This window comes from Armigeres subalbatus, chromosome 3 (genome assembly GCF_024139115.2).
Source record: "Armigeres subalbatus isolate Guangzhou_Male chromosome 3, GZ_Asu_2, whole genome shotgun sequence".
NCBI classification, from domain to species: domain Eukaryota; kingdom Metazoa; phylum Arthropoda; class Insecta; order Diptera; family Culicidae; genus Armigeres; species Armigeres subalbatus.
Genome location: NC_085141.1, coordinates 267,991,730 through 268,013,761, shown reverse-complemented (window position 1 = coordinate 268,013,761; position 22,032 = coordinate 267,991,730). Strand labels below are relative to the sequence as shown.

Genomic DNA, 22,032 nt, shown 5'->3' with positions numbered 1-22,032 from the left:
AAAATGTCAGGTTATTTAGGAATTTTAATGTTCAGTGACTTCTGCACATGAACCTCTTAGAGAGATCACGATCATCTGTAAAGTTGTTCATGTGCATTGTCCTTCCAAACAATTGTCAATATCTTTAACATAGAAATTGTAAAGCAGTGACTTAAATCGAACCTTGGGGAAGGCCCATGTAGCTATTTCTGGAAGTTGTCAGGTTGCCGAGAGTAAAGTTCTGTGTTTTACTGACAACAAATTGTACAAGAAATTATTCAAAATAACGGGTAATCCAATTACTGTGCAGGATTTTCCGACAGTAAATTCTATGGAAACAGAATCAAAAGCCCTTATATATCCAAGAAAATCTAAGCCAGTTGCTCGTCGCAATAGGCCAGCTGATCTAGAAAGTTCTTTATAGATAAAAAATTGTTAATTAGGAAATGAATACAGTTGAAAAAAATTGCTCGTATTTTAACTATAATTAAATAAATTAACTCAATGAGGTAAATAAAGATGATACTAGGTTTTTAAATGTACTTCGATTTGTAAGTAGTGCACTGCATACCACGCAGGCACGCATTAAAGTACAATCCATGTAATATACGCCGATGTATTTGATGCGGTGCCCATTTTGACAATCGAAGTGACATTTAGAAAACTCAACATCCATCTATTGTTGTACTACTGTTGAATTTTTTTGATGTTAAAATTGAAAAATAAAAGAGCAATTTTTGTCCTGTGTAGGCACTCTGAGTGCAGATTGATCTCTCCGTTTCAGTTCTTGTCTATTTGACCTTTTGTCTCTTCTCCTTTTGATCTTATTGATTTGTTTTTTCTTCGACTTTGTCCGTTCGACGTTTTTTTTCGACCCTTGTCCCGTCCTCGACTTCTGTTTTTTCGACCTTGTCCTGTTCGACGTTTTGTCTTTCGACCTTTTGTCCTTCGACCTTTTGTCTTTCGACGTTTTTTCTTTCGACCTTTTGTCCTTTCGACCTTTTGTCCCTAACCCCGTTCTGAGAAATGGGCAAAAGCTAACACTAATTTTTAATCCAGAATAATTCCGGAACCGAGTGGCCAACCCTGAAAATCCATAAAACTCCAACAATTTGAATAAATTCCACTTCTTCTGGTGAAAGTTGAGGTAAAAAATGTTAAAAGACAGAAAAGTTACAGTCAAAAATATTTTTATTTTCGTTTACAATTTTTACAATTTTTTACAAAATCTGAGGTCAAATGTGTTATCTTTCGTCAATTATTTGTTACTCCGAACTTGCCGATATTACCACAAAACATGGGGCACTGGTAAAACGAGTTCATGCATGAACTTAACCACCATTGAACGAATCACTGGAAAGCTCTACGGATTGTGTCAAAATTTTAGCGCAATCCGCCCATACCAAACCGAGATATTGAATTTATTCGCGTTATGGACAATTGTGACAACATTGAGCAACGGGATGAAATCCCGAGAGAAATTGAGTGAATTACCAGGAAATTATGTGTACCACTTATGTGCCATTCAAAGTTTCCCTGGACGAAATCTCGCCAAAGAATTCCCACAAATCAAATTTTTGAACGGGAATAGTCGTGTTTCCTACGGGCGTATATCGCTTTCAACCGATTGACATTTTTGGCCAAACCGATTGAGACCTAATAACCGTTTGGGCCAAACGTTCAGTTCTACCAAATGAAATTCGGCTAGATAAGTTTCGTGTTATTCGGTCTAATGGCTTTTCTAATGGGACCCTCCTTTGCCTAGCGGTAAGATGCGCGGCTATAAAGCAAGACCATGCTGAGGTGGCTTGGTCTGATTCCGGTGCCGGTCTGATTTTTGCTCATATCCAGGGCTTAAAAGTATCATGTTAGCCCTAGATATAGAAGAAAAATGGGTATGCTTAGAAACCTCAGGGTTTAATCAGGAAAATGCTAAATGAACACTAAGCAGTGAGGCGGCAATGTCCAGTGGGGGAAGGTAATGCCAATAAGAAAAAAGAAGAAGAATAGCTTTCAAAAATGACTTTGATTAACGACCTTTCCTATTTTTGAACAATGTCCGTTGATTCCGAAGAATTTTCACGCAATGCATTTTTTTGTATTTTAGGATTCAAAACTTTAGTGAAATTCTCGAATTTGCAAAGACATTCCGAATGAAATTCAAGAACTTTGGGAAATATTTTTGTGAGCTTTTTCGGTTAAAATCTTCCTGAGAAGTTTCTGTTAGAACTTTTCTTGAATACAGAAGAATTTCCGGAACCAGAGTTTCTAAGTTTCCTGGCTCCTAGATATCCAAAGAATATTCTTGGGAAGTACTGAAATTCTTTTTTAAATTTTTGGTGAAAACTCATTGAAATTTCGAAAGCTTCGGCTGGAAAATATGAAACGATTTCGTGGAAATTTGGAAATTTCAAACATTTACTTAGACATAGCAAAAAGCTTCGTGGAAAATTAGTACATGTGAAGCTTCAAAGTATTACAAAATCAGGAAAGAAAAACTCCAAATTATTGTTTTAGAGGAAAAATATCTGAAGTTTCGGCAAATTTAAAGATTCTCCGTTGATGTCTCGAAAATCCGAATACAATCTTTTTGGAAATGAACGTAACAGAAAAAATCGATACGCCTTATTACGCTGCGTGCTGTTCGAAATTGCTCCGGTTGACGTCGAAAACACCACGTCGATTTTAGGACCGGCATCATTGGCTCTTTGGGTAAAATGACTGCCAATTTGACAGATTGGTTAACGAATTTACTAAAGTAATTTAATTGTATTTACACCATCAATTAGTTGTGCTTACCGAATAGGGAAATAATTTGTGTCTATCCCCAGTTTAGTTTGTTTTTATTTTTACGAATATGTTGAATATGACAAAGCATTTTTTGTTCGTCACGACTAGTCTTTGAACTGCTATAGGAATTCTTCATGCTCTCCGTGAGATCTTCCCACATTGCTTGATGCATTTCTCGATGCAAAAATCCTCATGCGTGAATTCTTCCGTATTTTTCTATATCAAATATTTTAGAACTTCCTCGGATTTTTTTCTTGAACCATAAATTCTTCGGATGAGTTCCACCGAAATTTCTCAAGTCCCTTCATCCGTTCTCCTGAACTTTTCAGAAATAATTCAGCAGTTTTTCCAACACTTATAGGAGCTTCATAAGGACTTTTTTCTAGCTCCTAAGGAATTCTTCCACAGAAGAAGTAAGAATATCTTCATTTTTCCCATAGACCATGTAACAATTTTTATGCTTGTTGGATTTATTTAATTTTTATAGCGGATTTATGAGCAGTCACCATGGTTAGTTCCAGATTTATTGGCGATTCATTGCTATCAATAAACCCCAATAAATCTGCAATCGAAAGCTTCAAACGTCAAACTGCCGATTGGTCTTGGTAACAACCCTCTAATTTTGGTCACAATGTGGTCAAAAAATAACCTCCCAATAAGAATATTTAATTGCAAAGGGTTTATAACGGTGTTCAATAAGAGTCAACATTTAATTGATCGAATCATAGCATGGCTATATTGAAAAGGAGGAACTATCTCGTCAAGTGAAATTATCACTGAATTTATGATTAGATTGCATTTTGCCGCAAATGACACCGTTTCTGGTAAAAGCTCATAAAAAAACAAACACTATTTGGGTGTAATATCAATCTTAGTGAAAATTTTGTAATTGATGTGTTTATAATGATTTTAATTTATTGCCCAAAACCATATTATTTTGCGAGCGTGTGCTTAATCTCATTTTTTGTACTCAGCTTCACCATGAAATCGAGCGCGCACTATTTCCAATAAAGCTTTGAAAAAAAAACTTGAAAAGTATTACATTTTGTATTCATCCCTCACTGGATTTCATCAACACTTTAGTTTGTTCTTATTTTGTTTGCGGATTTTGTTTCCTTTTTCAAAGCAATATTTTGAATGCCCCGCAGCCAAATTCCCTTTTTTGTAAGGCGGTCTTGAAACGGATTTTTGCTGTAACCTTATAAGAGGTTTATAGTGGTATTACAGAGGCCATTTGACATATCTTACTCTTTATAGTGGTCATCAGAAGGTAATCCAGTAATGAGTTTTATCTGTCAGCTCTGTAATTGATCTTGAAAAACCATTCTAGAGCCGGAATAAAACTTGAATGTTACTTGGGAGGGCTTCTTCAAGAGCTCTTCAGATTTTTTAAATTCTTCCAAGAATCCCTTTTAGATCGTCTGCAGAAAACACTGCAAGAGGAACTCTAGAGCTTCTGTGGAGTGTTTCGGAATTCCTTCAGGAGTTACTCCTCGAAATCCCTCAACCTCTTTTCTTCAGATTTCCTCCATGAAGCTCTACAGAAATTATTAAAGAATTCTTCAACATTCACGATTATCTAAACTCCCCAGAAATCCCAATATAAAAATATGTTAAATATTATTCAATATAAAAATTTCATGAGGAATTCGAAGAAGAACGCTAAGCATTTATCTCAGAGAATGAGGACAACTCGACTATTTCCCCTAAAAAAGAACCACTATAGGAAATTCTGAGTTCAGTGCAGGATTTATCTTGTATCGGATAAGTAGGAACGATCGCGCTGTCAGTCGAAAATATTGTGTTCTGCTATTCGCGGCGGTAATAAAATTAATCAGTTCAGTGGTTCTCGCTTGTTTTGCATGGAGAACGATCAAACGCGGTCGTCGAAATATTGTGTTCCTGCATTGCGCGGTCAAGTAAAAAATAATTAGCTCAGTGCTGTGATTTTCTTGTTTCGGACAGCAGAACGATCGCGCGGTCGGCGAAATATTGTGTTCTGCGATGTGCGGCCGGTAATAAAAATATCGTTCAGTGCGTGATCTCTTTGTTTCGGACAAGCAAAACGATCGCGCTGTCGGCCGAAGTATTGTGTTCTGCATTGCGCGGCCGGTAATAAAAATTAATCAGTACAGTGATCTCAGTTTCGGAAGTGAACGATCGCTGTCGGTCAGGCCATTGTGTTCTGCATGCGCGGCCGGTAATAAAAATTAATCAGTCTAGTGCTGTTCTTCTTGTTTCGGACAGCAGAACGATCGCGCGGTCGGCCGAAATATTGTTCTGCATTCGCGGCCGGTAATAAAAATTAATTAGCTCAGTGCGTGATTTCTCTTGTTTCGGACAGCAGAACGATCGCGCGGTCGGCCGAAATATTGTGTTCTGCATTGTGCGGCCGGTAAAAATTACTCGTTCAGGTGTGACTCTTTGTTTCGGACAGCAAAACGATCGCGCTGTCTTGGCCGGGGGATTGTGGTTCTGCATTGCGCGGGCGGTAATAAAAAATTAAGGACAGTGGATCTTTATCTGATACAGCAGAACGGATCGCTTGTCGGCGAAATATTGTAGGTTCTGCATTGCGCCGGTAATAAAATTAATCAGTACAGTGTGATTCTTTTGTTTCGACAGAGAACGACGTTGCGTCGGCGAAATATTGCATTCTGCATTATGCGGCGTGGAAATAAATAACAATGGTTCAGTGCGTGATTTCTTTTCGCGATAGCAGAACGATCAAAGTGGTCGGCTCAAAATATTGTGTTCGTATGCGCGGCGGTAAAAAAATTAATCAGTTCAGTACGTGATCTCTTTGTTTCTTGGGAACAGCAGAACGATCAAAGGTATTGCCGAAATATTAGTGTTATTTCCCATCCCATACAGATCGCATCGCTTTACCAAAGTGAATCCAGATAATTATCCTTTGTAACTAAACGATGTCCCAACCCAAGACAATCGTGGAGATGCAGGTATACCTTTGGTCTCTAGTAGCAACTGAGAGTCGGACTAATAACCTTCCTCATTCCTATATGACCGTAAGGATCGTTTATGGCGCCGTTATTGACTTTAAATATTTGAGTCTCTTCCGAAACGTGCGTACATTGAGAATGGTAGCTAATCCCAAGTCCCATTCATTGTGTTATTGTAAATTTCGCAAGTTCAGTTCAATTACGGAGTAGCAACTAAATTGATGCAGTATTGTAATGCTCATGCTCAAAAGAACACTACCAGGAATTCCATTAGGAATAATCCACAAAAATGTACTTTTAGGTAAAAATTAAAGTTTGATGCGATTTTTTTACATTACCATCAAGGTTTTGGCGATGGAGATTTTCATGACTTCCACAAGCTATTTATGGATATATGAAAAAAAAACTGAGTTGTCTATTTTCCCGAAAACACCTTGGTGAAATTTTTATTTATTGTTTTCTCTAACTCCATCATGTTAGAAAAACATACAACCAAGAAAGGAGCCCAACAGGATTTTTTAGAAATCGCGAAGCAAGTTTACTGAATAGTATAAAACGCAAAATTAGAAGAAATAAAAAAAAGAGAACAATCCACCTAGTGGTGGTAGGTGCCTTTTCGTATTATAAAACAAGAAACATATAAGAGACAAGAAAAGTAAATAAGATTCAAGAGAGGTCAAAATTGTATTTTAGGGTAGATTCAGTTATTTCCATCAAATCACATTTTTCTTCGTTTGAATAATGTATTGTGCAGTTTTTGAAAAATATGTTTTTCGATTTTGATTTTTTTCCAAAATGTGGGAAAACAATGTTTTTCAATAACTCCGGAACGCAATGGCCGATTGAGCCAATTTTTAGGCCATTATGAAGGATTCCACGTCGAATGCAATCTGGTGCAAGCGAATCAGATAAGGCTAAGTACAAAAAACAGTCTTACATTTTCTTGTACACACACACTCGCAAATGGACATCACCTCAGTTCGTCGAGCAGAGTCGATCGGTATCAAATCGCAAGGGACCCTAAAAAGGCTAGTTACAAAAATTGTTAACGCATTTAGAAAAACAGGGTTTATAGAACATTAACTACGGATACATATTATATACTTCCTTTGTGGAAGTGTAGACGTGTTGGAAGCCATTTATTCAATTACAAAAAATATTGGTAGTGAAAGAAAAATTAATTAGGACCTGTACTCTACCCCTTCAAATGGGGGCAAGTGGGACCTATTCTGCTTTATACTTCGAACGAAATCAATTAAAGGAATATATAATATCTTATATTTATTTATGAGTCGTAGTATTTTAGATCATGAATGAGTTGGTTGCTTGTTGACTTGTGTTTTAGCTTTCTTTGCTGTTATAATGTTATTAATGTTGAAATGAAAACAAGACAACAGCGACCATTGTTCAATTGTCTCTGTCTTGCTTTCCATTAGCTCATTTTGTCCAAATGTTTCAGGTGAAAGGATAAGCAAATCTTTATTCACCATTCGAATTAATTTTCTGTTTAGAACACGAATTATTATAAATCAGTATCAAAAGAAACGTTTTATTCAGGCATGCGCACTGCGCAGTGTTCTAAATTTGTATTAGAACGAAATTACCAATTAACTGTGTTAAGCACTTATTTATCTGAAAATCTCTAAATCTGATGCAAAGCTTTGAAAATAACAAAACACAAAAACATAACTTGCTGACTCATTGTGAATAAATTAATTATTTGCACTGTAAACGCAAATATTGTATAGTCATAACGACGTCTTTTTTCGGGAGATAATTTTAATGTAAAATACATTCTTTAATGAACTGTTCAGTACTTTTAACAACGAAAAGCAAAGATATCAAACTGCATCTGGTTCAGATCCATGATATATGAATGTGTTTTCACTAGACAAAGATCTAAAATCAGTTAAAATTGTTCTATCAAAACATTGTTGTTCAATATGTCCCACTTGCCCCATGTATGTTAAAACTCAGGCAAGAGAAAATTGTAAATTTGGCTTTAATTAAAATTTTAAATCGTTTTCGATGTCACAATCATTCAATTACTCAAACTATTCGCCTTCACATCAAAGAAAAATTTAGAAACGACTATTCTGTTGAACCATTGAATCAAATAAAAGTATTAGCTTTTCCCAGTTTAAAGTCATGATCAAGCAATAGTATAGTATGGTGCTCAAATGGTTTTGATTCCAAATATTTTGTGTCGAGTGGATTCGTGATAGTCCTGCTTCATCTTTCTAGGACATTGTTACCATTAAAACGTTCATCGATTCATCGGCAGCCATAGTACCCACTTTCTTACCCGTATTTCACTTGCCCAGCGAGTAACACTATGGGTCTCCGCGCTTCTATCAAAGTTGTGTTTTGGAGTAATCTTATAGCTGGCACAATTTTCAAAGAGAAAGACAAAAATTTTTACTCAAGAACGGAGTATATCTAAAAAATGAATCGAAAATGAAATTTTTCACAGTTAAAAACAAACGGGTGACAATGGGTCTGGGGTGAGAATGGGTCATCTCTCCGAAGTCTGGAGGTTCGTAGAACAAAATCTTGCAGATACATTCAATCTGTTCTACAAGCATTCAAGTAGTTTTTGTTTACCCATTCTCACCTATTGAATTGTCACCCCGTGGACAGTAATTCAAAAAACTTTTCCTGAGCTTGCAAATAATTTTGTAATAAAATTAAAGAGAATACATGTAAATCCCTATGGTGTTGAACTTAATTCTTAAGATTAAAACACCTAAATAGGGTAAATCACTACTTGGACCTATGGACGATTCCGCTCACTGCACAGAAAACTAAGGATTTACACTTTTGGAAGCCGTAGGTTTATGGTTGATATTAAAAGTATCCCATTTATTTCGTTAATACTCAATACTTTTCAACCATTTATTTCACTCTAATTGTCCAATTATAGAAAATAAAATGCATTCGAACAATACTCTCCGTTGCTACACCACTGAGCGGAGTGAATCTTCCACTTTTACAGAACGGTATTTTCATATAAACACCTACTTGAAAATCGTCACAGTTCTCGATACAATCATTGCTGAAGCGTTAATCACCACTAATATTTAAACTCATGCACTTTAATCTTTTCTATTTGTTTGTTTCACTAGAACTATTATAAAATTAGAATACATTTAAAATGTATTCTCAAACGGAACAAAAATTCACCTCGGCCTAAAAATTCTAGCGCACCTGCTGCCAGAAGGCCAGGAGTCTTTTAGTATGACAAAAATCCTTCAACGTCTATAGGAAAACTATCTAATTAGTTGACCGTATCATGTTATTTGTAATTGTATTTGATTTCAAAAGTGACAAAATATAGTTTTAAAGCGTTTGGAAGTAATTTGATGAGTGATATATCTTTTCAACCAATTAAAAATTATTAAAATAATACCATCTGGCATCATGTCGGCGTTGAACGTGCTTTTTTGTTTACGTCGCATTTTCTACCGTCCTGAGAGAGAATGAGAGTAAAGTTGAGAGATTGAGAAATTTTGCTAAGGCCGGAACCGGTTTGAAGTAGGCCGAAATGAAATCGCTATTACTGAAATTAGTGCTGACCTCGTTAATTTAAATCAAATAAAAGCTTTTCAAACGATGTTTACAAGAAAAGCTATTTTTAGCAGAAGGAACCATTGCAGTATTGCACGAACACGGAATTTAGGAAAAGTTGCTTCCCTCCAAATATCAATTAAATAATGCAGTCGCATGCATGTTAGGCCGAATGGGGTAAGAAACCCTAGGAAAAAATTAAATAGGGTATCTGTTCCATGTCCATCTCAGCCCTATATCCATCTCATTCGGTACCCTTCAAATTTAAATTACATACCAGTCTAAATAATCACTGATCGAATCAAAAACCAATCAGGACATTTTACGGGTACAACATATTTTTTAACAAATGAGCGAGAATCACATTTCAAGCCGTAATTTTTAATAAAAGTCGAACATCTTCGATGTGGATGAAAATTACCTTCATAATAAGTCATTCGTCTTATAGTCAATCCGTACATAGTGCAATACCACTTGACACCACTGAACTTTTTCACATTTTATAAATTATTCACAATACTTTCTCGAAACTTCACACGCACAACATACTTCAAGTATAAATTCACGAATTTACTAATTTTAGTTAAAAATAGCCGCATAATGCTTGAAAAACTATGAGATGAATTTTGTTATCGAAGAACTGTTTGTTCGTAATGCATCTCATTTTACTATTCTCCAGCAGCAAAAAGGTGCCAGTTTTCAAGGCTATAGTACTGTTTTAAGAGAAAAAAATACCGTGATACGCGTGTATAACGATGATATTTTGTTAAATTTAGATTTGAATATTTTTTCAAACACTAGAAGCACATAATCATAAGCTTTTTGACATAATTTCGCTCAAATGTATTGGTAAATTTCGAAGATATTGTATGCATATTTAATTTTTCAACTTTGAGATCACGCCAGTATGCTTGCTCGGCATCACGATGCGCATGCGCAAACTGGCAATGTTGTGAGCTTGTTGAATAGATATATTTGTGAATTACTTTGCGCAATTTGTTGTTGCGGTTTTCCTTTGAATAAAATAAACAAATCAATTGATAATGTCATTTGCTATTCAAGGTAGCCGCTCAGGTGTGAGTTATACGAATAATCTATAAGACTATTGAAGAGTTACATTAGTGTGAAGTAAATTCTTGGCAGTAAAATAAGACGGATATCGGTTCTCTAGTCGCGATTCACTTGAGATGAAAATCTTACGGTGAGATGGATATATGTTCACTGCTGCTAGTTTCAAACGGTTATTAGTTCAATTAGGAAAAAACCTATAATTGTCTAATTGCAGATAAACCACTGATGTGAACAAGCACGGTTTGATATTTATTTAAGCCAATGAATTAGAGTTTATTACATAGTTGTCAATTATATATGTTTGCTTGCTTATTGAGATGGATATAGGGACATAACCTACCTAACATTTTTTAATTGTACTTTTCATTTGTCCCTAATCAATTTTGAATATAATTTCACATGCGCCACATAAATATCGGCAATTCTGCATATTTTCCTTAAAACTCAGGGACAAACAAAGAGAAAATTTAGTGATTAAAGCTTAGAAAGTTTTGTCCTCGATTTTTTATTTACAATTTTTCACGAGTGTCATAATTGTTTTCGGATTTTTTAAATGAATTTTCACAATTTTGTGGGAAGCTTTTACAAATTTTTTCATGATTTTTGAGGAAAGTTGCTTCAATTTTTACCAAAATTTATTTCTAGGGTATTAGTTTTATTCTGTTGGTGATTGTAAATCGGACGCATATACTTTCGTGGAATCCGAGCATTTTGTTCTGTGCTGATAGGCGATTGAACGTATTTCGATTAGCAAGCAAATCGGTCCGAGATATTTTGTTTTGCTCTGTACTGTTCGGAAAGTAAAGCACGTTTTTATTTATTATTTTATTTCATATAATCCCCTCCCATAGATCGCATCACTCACCAAAGTGAATCCAGATAAAATATTCTATACAACGAACACAATACCATGTCCCAAGACAATCGTGGAGATGCAGAGGTATTCTCGGTCTCTAGTAGCAACGATAGTCGAACTAAAATCCTTCCTTTCCTATATGACCGTAAGGACGGGCAGGCACCGTTATTGACTTAAAATACGTGAGCTTCTGAACGTGTATATTGAGAATGGATAGCAATCCCATGCTCCATTACATGGTTCTCTTTGCAATTCACAGTTCCAGTCAATCACGGTGTAGCAACTACGAATTGTACGGTCATAATGCTCATGCTCATTTCGTTCTTGAGTTATGAATTTTCAAAGAAATGGCTTCCATGGCACAGTTGGACATTTTTCACAAAACTGGCCATAAATCTGGAACGAAAAAATACATTCTGAAATTGTTAGGGTTAAAACATTAAATTCTTTTCTATAAATATTTTATTGCCCGTTTGATTTTCTATACATGTTTATGTCGTTAACTGACGCACTATGGACCTCCCATACAAACTGGCGGACTAAAATATTTTCCTTTTCGAGCTTATAAGATGTTTTTAATGTTGTCATAACAGGAAAATGTTGTTAATCAATTCCAGTCATCTCGCGACTAAATTTTGAAAAAGGGTTAATATTTTGACTTTTCATCAATAATGTATATAAATTTCCAAACGACATCGATTTTTTATTCACAAAATATCAAGAACAAATAGGGAAGAACGTTTATTATAATAGAATATTGAAATTTGTGTCGCAATGATGCAATCTAAAAAACCGACAAGTTTTGAAGCAAAAGCGTTTTTTAAATCGCTTTTTCCCCAAATGGCGGAAGTTTGCGCAAGATTTTCCTGGGAATCTGAAAGACACATCTCAAATATGATCCCAACTAAATATCTCTGCGAGGAATTGCGGGGAAAAAAAGTGTCTGACTTTTTAGTTGAAAATACATCTAATTTTCGTGTTTTCTCCGTATTTTGATTTTTTGATGAAAGTTTTTTCCTTCATGATATCACGATTTTATGATATCATGAAGGAAGTACGATATAAAAGCTCTTTAATTATCTTTACAATGCTATAAATAAACCTCGGTATCTATCAGAAAATCCTTTCAAAACTGCTATGAAGTACAACAAGATTTTGAAAAGCAAAACCGCGTTTTTATTTTTCTCAAATTTGATAACGAATATCTCAAAACTATACCCGTAGGACCTGAAATTTTGGGGTTTTCCTATCTCGTATCTATCTCGAAAAAATGTGAAAAAATTATTGAGTGGATTTTTCCGTTAAAGTCCGCCTAAACTCCATAGTGCGACGTTCTAGACTGCTCAGTACAGATAATTCACGTTCACGCAAAATCTTTATTCTTCTTGTTACGTCTTACGTTACGTCTTGTTGCGTAGCCAGAAAATTGGTCTGGGGGTCTTTTACAATTTTTTCGAAAAGAAAATTTCTTCTAAAAACTTTTTCTCTGGGGGGCTTTTTGTCCAAAATCCACCTCGTGGTAGCCCCACGCCTACCAAATAAATAAAATCTTCCTCGAGCTTTGTAAAAAGGTCTTCAAACAGCAAAAGCCACTTACTACTTACTCTTCCATCTTCTTAACTGATTTCATAGACGTGGCTTGCGTCGTTTTTAATCATTTGACAGTTTGAGTCATTGAAATTTTGAATGTTTGTACAACGCTAGTCACCCATCCAGTTGTTTCTTCGTGCAATTTCACTGATTCATAGTTACCTAAGCATAATCGGGGAAGGGCCGAATAGGTCATTTGTGGAAAGGTCATTTGCGAAAGGTCATTTGCCGGAATCATTTGGCCGAATAGGACATTCTGTCGAATAGGTCATTTGGTCGAAAAGGTCATTTGGCCGAATAGGTAAAAAGTGAGGAAAGAGGTGTGAAAAGTGAGACATCTCACTGCTCACTACTTATTTCCCACTTCTCACTATGAAAAGTGAGTATTTCGAAATGAGAAGGTCAACGTCTCACTTTTCACACCTCATTTTTCTCTTTTCAAGTGACCTAGTCGGCCAAATGACATATTCGATCAAATGACCTATTCGACTAAATGTCTTATTCGGCCAAACGTCCTATTCGGCCAAATGTCCCATTCGGCCAAATGACCTATTCGGCATAGTGGCCTTCGGTCAATTGGCGTTCGGTCATTTAGTGTAAATTATTTCAATTCAGAAAAATACTTATCATGCCAATCGTAATTCATGCCTAATATTACAGAGATATATGCAAAAAAAATCACTTTTTCATGATGCATGATCATAAACTCATGATCAGGGGTGCAGATTATGAAATAGGGTAAAACTAATTAATATAAGCTTTTCCGTACGTTTGGCTCAAAATCAAAATCTAAGTTTTGAATATGTTATTGAACTCCAATATTAGTTAACCAAATCAGGACAAATAAGAATTGAAGGTGTCTTAGTTGCAAGATGAGCTGCTTTCGAGAGCAATGCTTCTGATTGTTTTTCCACTGTTAAAGGTAGTTTATGCTAGTCTGTTGGCTAGTATACCTCTCTACATCAAAAGGAGATGTTTACTAGAACATGTGGACGTGTTAATGTTCTGTATCGGTACAGTACCCCTAAGTGCCCTCATGATCTTAGCTATTCGTCTCCTCTTTGCATATGATCACCCGTTCGGTTTACTTCCTTTTATTTCTTCTATTTTACATATAAACTAAATTGCTCATACCTAAATATCCTTGTAAAATCCTATGAAATAGTTCATATCAACGTCAAATTCTTTCCAATCAGATGCACAACATCCCATCAGTTGCATATAAAGTATAAATAGAATAACCTCGGTGAAGCACCAAGAAAAAAAAGCATAATAAGTGAACATGATGGGTAGAAGTGTCGGTGGCGATGCTTCCAGCAACACGAGTGGAGTTCTGTTCAGCAATCAAATGGCAATCAACGGCGATCGATACCAGCAGCGCCTGAATCGGCGAATGGTGGTACCACAGGACGACCGACGACATGCAGCCCCATCGCTAATCGATGATGTCATCCACCAGTCACAGCCCACAAAAGAGGGTGTCGTTATGCGAAATAAAGTGATCGATCTGGACAAGAATCGCATTAAATGTGGACGCAATAAGCTCTGGTCAAGGCCGCTGAGTTTCTCCGGATTTTTCAAGAAATCACTTAGTCAAGGCGCGATACAGCTCGGCGGCAGTAAGGACGGGAATAGCAGAAATGGAAGAGGAGGTGTTCGACATAGCACAAATTATGCTGTCAATCACGGCAGCCACGATCCAAATGGTAACGAATCGTCCAGACGGAGCGCTCAACTTGATCTCAATCTGATTCGCAAACTGGAAGAAGAAATCTACAAAAGAGGGCGGGAGCTGCGATGGGATGAATGCAATGCGGAAGCGAAAGATTTTCACGATTTCTATTTTAGTCAAAGAACATACGAGGAACAGAAAGTGTTTTCCAGTGATACAGCAGCTTACAAGGGAAATGGCAAAGCTCTACTGGTCGTAGACTCACAGGGCTTGGAGCCGATGCTGTTAAAACGACCGCTCAGTACGGACGATGCGCTGTTGCAAAACGGATCTCGAGAGCCAGAATCACACAACGATGTGGATTCGACGAGCAAATCGATCATCATCGTTGACAACTCTGAGTTCTATCCAGTGCTAATGAGGTACGATATTAACAGTGAACTAGTCAACCGTCAGTTACAAGAGCAAGCACAAAAACGTAAAGGGGAAAAACTAAAAATAACCACCCAAAACAGAGATAAACCTCAACCCACAGAAAGCATCACAAACGCATCATTAACTGGCAACAACGGCAACTGCCCTAGCATCCCACTGCCATCGTCTTCTATATTAGCTACTACTGTACGCGATCCACCGTCGACCGCGTTGAAAACTAAAACGTCACGCGTCGAATCGGCCACTCGTTGCGAAACTAAAAACTTAAACAATAATAATCACGCTGTTGAGCAAAAGAAACTAGCAGCTAGCGCACGGTCGCCACCTCCCGCTGCTCCCGGGAGTGGCGATCGCACTAAAAAGACCCACTCGAATCTCTTTCAAAGATTCCTCCTCCAAAGAAGAAGTCTAAATCTATCAGTTCGACGTCGTCGGCAGCACCAGTGTCACTTTCGACCACCTGGTCATCTTCACTCAGAGGACAGCTCTCTATCTGACACAAAACCAACCGGGTACAATAAACTGAAATATGAATACCTCAAGAAGATGCAACGATATGACCCTGAAATTCCATCATCGACCGTCCCACATATGAGTGCGAATCGCACCTTGAGCGAACCAAATCTGAGCTCTCGCTTCAACTGGAAAAGCGAACACTTCCTTCGGCATCTCCAGCACACACCACACAGTTGGAGTACCGGCGATCTGGACTGCTTGAGTTACCTGATGTCATCGAGTAAAAATTTTGAAAATATCTTCGAAAGTGCAAGCGACAATCTGTCCCGCCTGTCAGCCGTTGTTGTGTCGTCGTCCAGCAGTAATGGCTCCCCCTCGTCTGGTTCGCTGACATCATCCTCGTCATTGTCGTCCGGCTCAAGAATGCTGCAGTCAATACTCGCCAATCACCACCAACTCCTACAGAGCAGGGAACGTGCCACCAGTGGCAAGCCTCCGCTGGCCAATTCAGCCCCTGGCGGGGCTACCGCGCAACCTTCGGGTGGTGGAAATTTTCTTCGCAAAAAATCCTCATCCTTCAGAGGCGTTCTCAGACGCACCAACAAGCCAGACCTCGTCAACACGTGGATCTACAGGAAAAGGTAACTGAAAATGTTTTTTCTGTATTGCCTTCATCATAGCAGCTCATTTCCCGTCTCTCAAGGTTTATTGCAAAATTTTTATGTTTATTTAAAACAATACATAGCTGCGGTCGTTCGTGAATAGAAACCACTAAATCATACTTCCAATGGGTTCCATCAAATGGTCAGTCAGCAAGAAGCAATGAGAGCAGCTCGATTGCGAAATAAGTGTCATCGTCGCCGGGTCGGTCGACCGCGTCGCACACTGGGTCAGATGGTTGCTTCCGTTGATCTATGATACCTAACTATTCGGTATTTCGGTATGAAAATAACGATGAAGTTGCTTAAAAATCGATAAAATTTCAACAGTACATTTTTGAATGCTTACATGATGAAAGCCTTTTTGTGTGAAATAAGTCGGAAAAGAGCTTTCTTATACATTTTACAGGTAGGGGATTGTAATTATCTTTTAGTAAAGTAAATGAATAAATAAATAAATTACTTTTCATATACTTCACATGTCAACATTAGACTAAATTTTCACAGTGCTTTCACGTTTTCACATGTATAACCAAACCCATAACAATAATCATCATCTATAATTTTATTTTTATTCTTTATATTTTTCATGTCGAATTCACTTAGCACTTAAATTAATACGAAGAAGTCGACTTTTCTTCCGATCTGTATGTCATAAGTTGAAGATAATCAAATCGCTCATTATTCTAAATTAGCTTGAAACCTATCCAGATATTGTGCTCAGCTAAAACATAGTTCTGATCCAGTGTAATCAAGCACGTCGTCGCCACGTACCTATCAGAATAAATGACATCTCGTATAGTCGTAAAACGACGAACAACTGCCTCACGGTTTAATATCTCCATTCATAACTTGTGCTCTCTATGATTTGACCAGCGAGCACTCCCCCACTCGATACCCGTAGCAGCGTTGTTTATGTAAGCAGTAGGAAAACAAATGATCGTAAACGTCGTCTGATGAATTGGGGAAAAAATTAACCGCGGCGCTGGGGGGGATATGAGACGGTAGGTTGCTTTTTGGCGACATAACACAAATGGCACCCAGCGGCTTCGGTTCTAGATGATGTTTCGTTTGAAACACATTCTCGGAAGTGCACCTCACGGTGTTGAGATATGAAGGACACAGCTTGGGAAATTCCCATTTCACATTACGTCGTGGGATTTCCACTATGGTTTTCTTTTTGCTTGCTAGGTTTGTCTCATTCGCAAATTAAATGGACGATCGTTTCCTAAGCGTTAAGTTGTAGCAGATTTCATATGAAGCTAACATATAGTCGAGTTTTATTTCATCTTAAATTCATTATAATTTTAACATTGATAAAATCTATTGATTTTTGATATTGAGACTCTAAAATGTTTTCATTTGTTAAATATGGAAAAAGGTACATGAAAGTAATTGGTAATATGTTTTGTCGAGATTGTTGATATTTTGCCAAGTCACAAATCGGCCATATGGATACCAGTATATTGTTTTTTTAGACACAAACTGAAATAATTATTAGGGACAGAATGATTTAACAGGTAATTCTGATTAAATATCGACTTAATCCATAAAATATTCTTACCGGCATATAATTTTAAGCAATGTGTGACAATTTCATTCAATTCATTAAAGGTTTTATTTTCTTTCTCCTATTTCCAGGTAAGTTATCAATCAACTCCTGTCTGCTTGTGTAAATGTGATATTTTCCATCACGTAAGTAAATAACACAAAAAAATCTTTATACACTTCAATATTCGGTGGTAATAGGAAAATACCTATTTGGCAGTCAAGACATTCGCCAAATTGAATGGTAAAATAATTAATTACACTAAAACACAGGTACAGCTTAACTGGTATACATTTGTATGCTCTTTCTTTGATGATTGGTGTTCACCAAATATAACAGCTTTACCACAAACTCAGTAAATTTATTATAAAGTAACAGGTCAACGTTTCTTCATTGGCATATAATTTCTATTATTAGCAATGGATTTGCTCCCTTTAGCAACTAGACATGGAAGTGAAAAACTGGTAGTATTGTTCAAATGCTGGTTGTTTATATCCTCCAGTAGTAAAATTCATTCATATTAATCGGCTGCACGCTCATCTCGCTTCACTCATTTTGGAACAAACTTTTTGTTTATCAAAACTGGCTTAACACAAAACATTAATTTTAGCCTTAGCATAAATTTTATTTCATTTACAATATAGGCAAGAGCATTTAAACACATTGTAAAAACAAATTTAACCCTATGAAGCCAACAAAAAATCAGACATAGAATGGGATAGGGTACCAGTGTACCCAGATATGAAATTTTCATTACTTTTCCATTTTCAACCTATTTGAATAATGTTTGCCATTTAGAGAAGGAACTATATGATTTTTGTCCGCTGCCAAGATTTACATCTTTTGTCTTTTAATGCCTTAGAGTCACGTAAGCAAAAGTCTATCAACCTGTTTCCATACAACTTGCTCTTTGCGGTTCCATGATATTCTCGTTAACTTTTCAAGTCTATAAATTTTTATGAATTAATTTGAATAGCGCAATCAACAGACCAATATGAAAGCTTTTGATTGCAGTATTCAAATTAATTCATGAAAAATGTTACTTAGACCTTTGAAAGTAAGCGAGATATGTTTGTTTCATAAAAAATCATGGTGGTTGTGTACAAGACACGACCGCTTGACCTAAACTACGTGAAACCAAGTCCATACACATAAGAATGAATATTTGTCTGTCTGCCCTTATAGACTAGGAAACGGCATGAAATTTGTAAGAGGTTTTAGCGAACGATGAAGATTCTTATGATGATATTAGACCCTCCTTCTGGAAGAGGGACTTCATCAAATGAAGTACATTTCTGCTTTAATCGAAAATTAATCTAAAAATGGAATCCAAAATTTGCAAATTTCGAATACTTAACGTCTTTTAAATAATGTAACAAATATATATTTAATCTATTTTAGTAAAACGAAGCTCGTCGGTTCTGGTAGTATAGTATATTAACAAATATTCCACCTCGTGAGTCTTCATATGTTGAATAATGGACAGCACCGTCCTATCCAGCGCTGAGCCACCCCATTTCTTACATACGTTTCACAGTTGAATAATAGATAACCCAAAAGTAGGCAATTATTTATGGTTGAAATACGCTATGTAGGAACGGGAATGATTATAATTTTTGATGAGCTTGGAAACTATTGAAGTTGAAAGGAAAGGGTCCTGTCAGCCACATAGGGTTAAAACACTACGGTGTTAGTATCACTTTTAATATAATCCATGGTCTGCGTAAAATCCGAATAGAAACATTTGTATTTTAACACTTTTTTAAATAAATGCCATCGTCGGAATTTTGTTCGTATTTTTGCTAAAATCAAATACATAGAATTGTGTGGTATCTTTTTAGCGTGTGTTTGATATGCTCACAAACACATTCTCTCGCCTCTATTCGAAGTGTGCTGCTGTCAAAGAAAACGAACAGTCCTGATTTTATTTAGTGAAAAATAGAGCAAATATTGCATAAATTTGCTCTTTGTGGTAATAATCAAGTGGTGATAAAGTGTAAAAAGTAGTGTACGTACTTAATTTGTCGTCAAACGCAATAAAGAGGAGATACAGGCGATCCAAAAAGTAAGTACCAGTTTGCTATTCGTGCGCTGCTTTGGCAATGCAATAATGGACAGGATTTCAGGTCAAATTTGTTTCGATGATTAACTCATCAAATCTTGCTACTTTTACACAACAACTTATTTAAGTGAAAGCTTAGACTTGAAATTGGTGATTGAATCAAAATTATGTTCATAAATAGTGTATGTTTGCTGGAAATGCAATATTGTTGAGGGTGCCAACAACTGTCGCACCCTGCCAATGCCGTATTCTACCCTATTTCCAGATTTCTCACAAAAGCACTAAGAACTATAGAGCGATTCAAGCAACAGCATCAAAATTTAAGAAAATTTTTAATCATGATTTTCTATTGAGTTGAAACTTTTACGTTTTTCAATTTCATCTAAATCGTCATTTTCGATATCAAATCTTCATATTGAGTCACGATAACTTTTCAAAAGGGTGTATGTGAAAATGGTTCAAAATATTTAAAAGCTGACAGCAAAACGGAATGTTCGATTGTTATGATTTTTCAGCAAAGTTAGACAACTAAATGGTGATTCTTAAGAAAATGTGCAAGTAAAAAAAATTTTTGCCTTTAAAAATATCATTTTGTCACAAAACTCAAATATCTCAAAACCCTATCTTTTTCGAACGTATTTTAGGGAAAACGGTCCATTATATTAGCTATCTACATAAAATTTGGTGATGGAAACTAATAAACAAAAAGTTATGACATTTCAAACATTTCACAATTTATATAGTAAAAAAAAAATTTCCGTGTATTTTTTTTCAAGATCGCAGTTTGATGCTGATTTTATTGTTAGGCCTTGCGTGAGTTAAAAAAGTTGTTTGTATGATATTCCATATTTATGTATTCATCGATATTATGTATATTATATGATAAATATTATATGTATAAATAAATAAAATGAATTAATATTATCCTAAGATTAAATTAAATGTGGCAGTTAAAATGTTGTTATAGAAACTCTAAGAGGGTTTGAATTTTGATGGTATGATATCATGAAAACAGTTTATTAATACTTATTTTTATTTATTTTATTCAAATTTTTAAAATATCGAACACTTTTGAATTATTATCAGCACAGTTTGAGTATAGTTTTGCTTTAATTTTATTTTCCGACAATGGAATGAAACAGTGAAATTTTTTGTTCCTTGGATCGTTTTCTGTTATTAAATTGCTCGCTGAGCTCTGAAGCTTTATTTCGTACTCTTCAGTAGTAGTAAAACAAAATGATAATTTGGTTAAATCTTTTTCTTTTCTGATTTTCCCAATCAAAAGTTCTTTCGCTTTTAATTGGATGCTCACGTTCTTTGGCTAAACTTGCTCTTTGTGGCCATGCGCTTTATTGTTCCTCCAATAGCATCACAAGGACCTTTGCCATGTGATGTAGCAAAAATGCCATTCTGCATCAATTCCGTACATTGATTTAAATTGACATAGGCTCGAAAAATTTTACGATTTTGTACTGCGAGCTGCTCCATCAGACATGAAATATATCTTTTGACTTCTTTATGCTTATCAACGCGTAAAAGTTAATCATTTTTCAATGAACAAGTTTACGGATACTGAATCGTGTCTTAAATCTTCGGAAATTATAATAAAACTTAAGTGTTCAATTTATGAACTTCCATTAAAATAAATAACGAATGGATGAATTGTAGCTTGTTGTACGTTCCAGTGATGGGACTGTACTTCATCTTGCAATACAAAGCTGTAATTTTCAGAAAATCACAAATTACTAAAAATTCACCATTTTGTAATGTATTTTCGTATTTTTAAAAAGCTGGATTGTTCTGTTTTAATGAAATCGTGAGGATTAAACTTTCTAATTTCACAAAAATATGACAAAACTCATCTACAGGTTTTATAATAGTTTCTATGTCACACCTATCCGTGGTCACCCATTGCTCAAATGATAACTGATCAATATATTTTCTTCAAGCTCAGAATAAAGTATCTGATGAAGAATCTGGACAATCCGAACAAGATCGTAGATAGTAAGATGTTGTATTTTCACACAAAAGACTACCAGTTAACATTTAATATCCTTTGTTAAATTGATTCTTTCAAACTATGTAAATAAGATTAATATTCTCATGGTTGTGACACACACACATTATGTGTTCCTGAATTGAAAGAAGCTACTTGCCTTGGCGGCTTGCAAATGAGGAAAACCTATTTTAATATTATCGTGAATCTTAAGCGTGTGTACGCTTCTTTCAAAGTCGTCATCATTAATCGTTTTGGATTGCTTGACGCTTTCCATCTTTTTTACTGATACATAATCTTTTGACCAGGCATAGCACGACTTACTTCATCATCTTCAAAATATTGAACTACTATTTCTTTTGTCTCATCTGTTAATGCAGTACTAGACCT

General features: G+C 35.9%; 1 protein-coding gene across 1 annotated transcript in view; it reads left to right on the top strand.

Annotated features, from left to right (window-relative positions):
- The window catches only part of LOC134224153 (uncharacterized), a 161,638-nt gene that overhangs the window by 72,840 nt on the left and 66,766 nt on the right, over nt 1-22,032 (top strand). The window contains exon 2 of the mRNA XM_062703431.1: nt 14,010-16,017. Coding sequence (XP_062559415.1) covers nt 14,096-16,017 — 1,922 coding nt within the window. The 5' untranslated portion in view covers nt 14,010-14,095. The remainder of the gene's footprint in view (nt 1-14,009; nt 16,018-22,032) is intronic.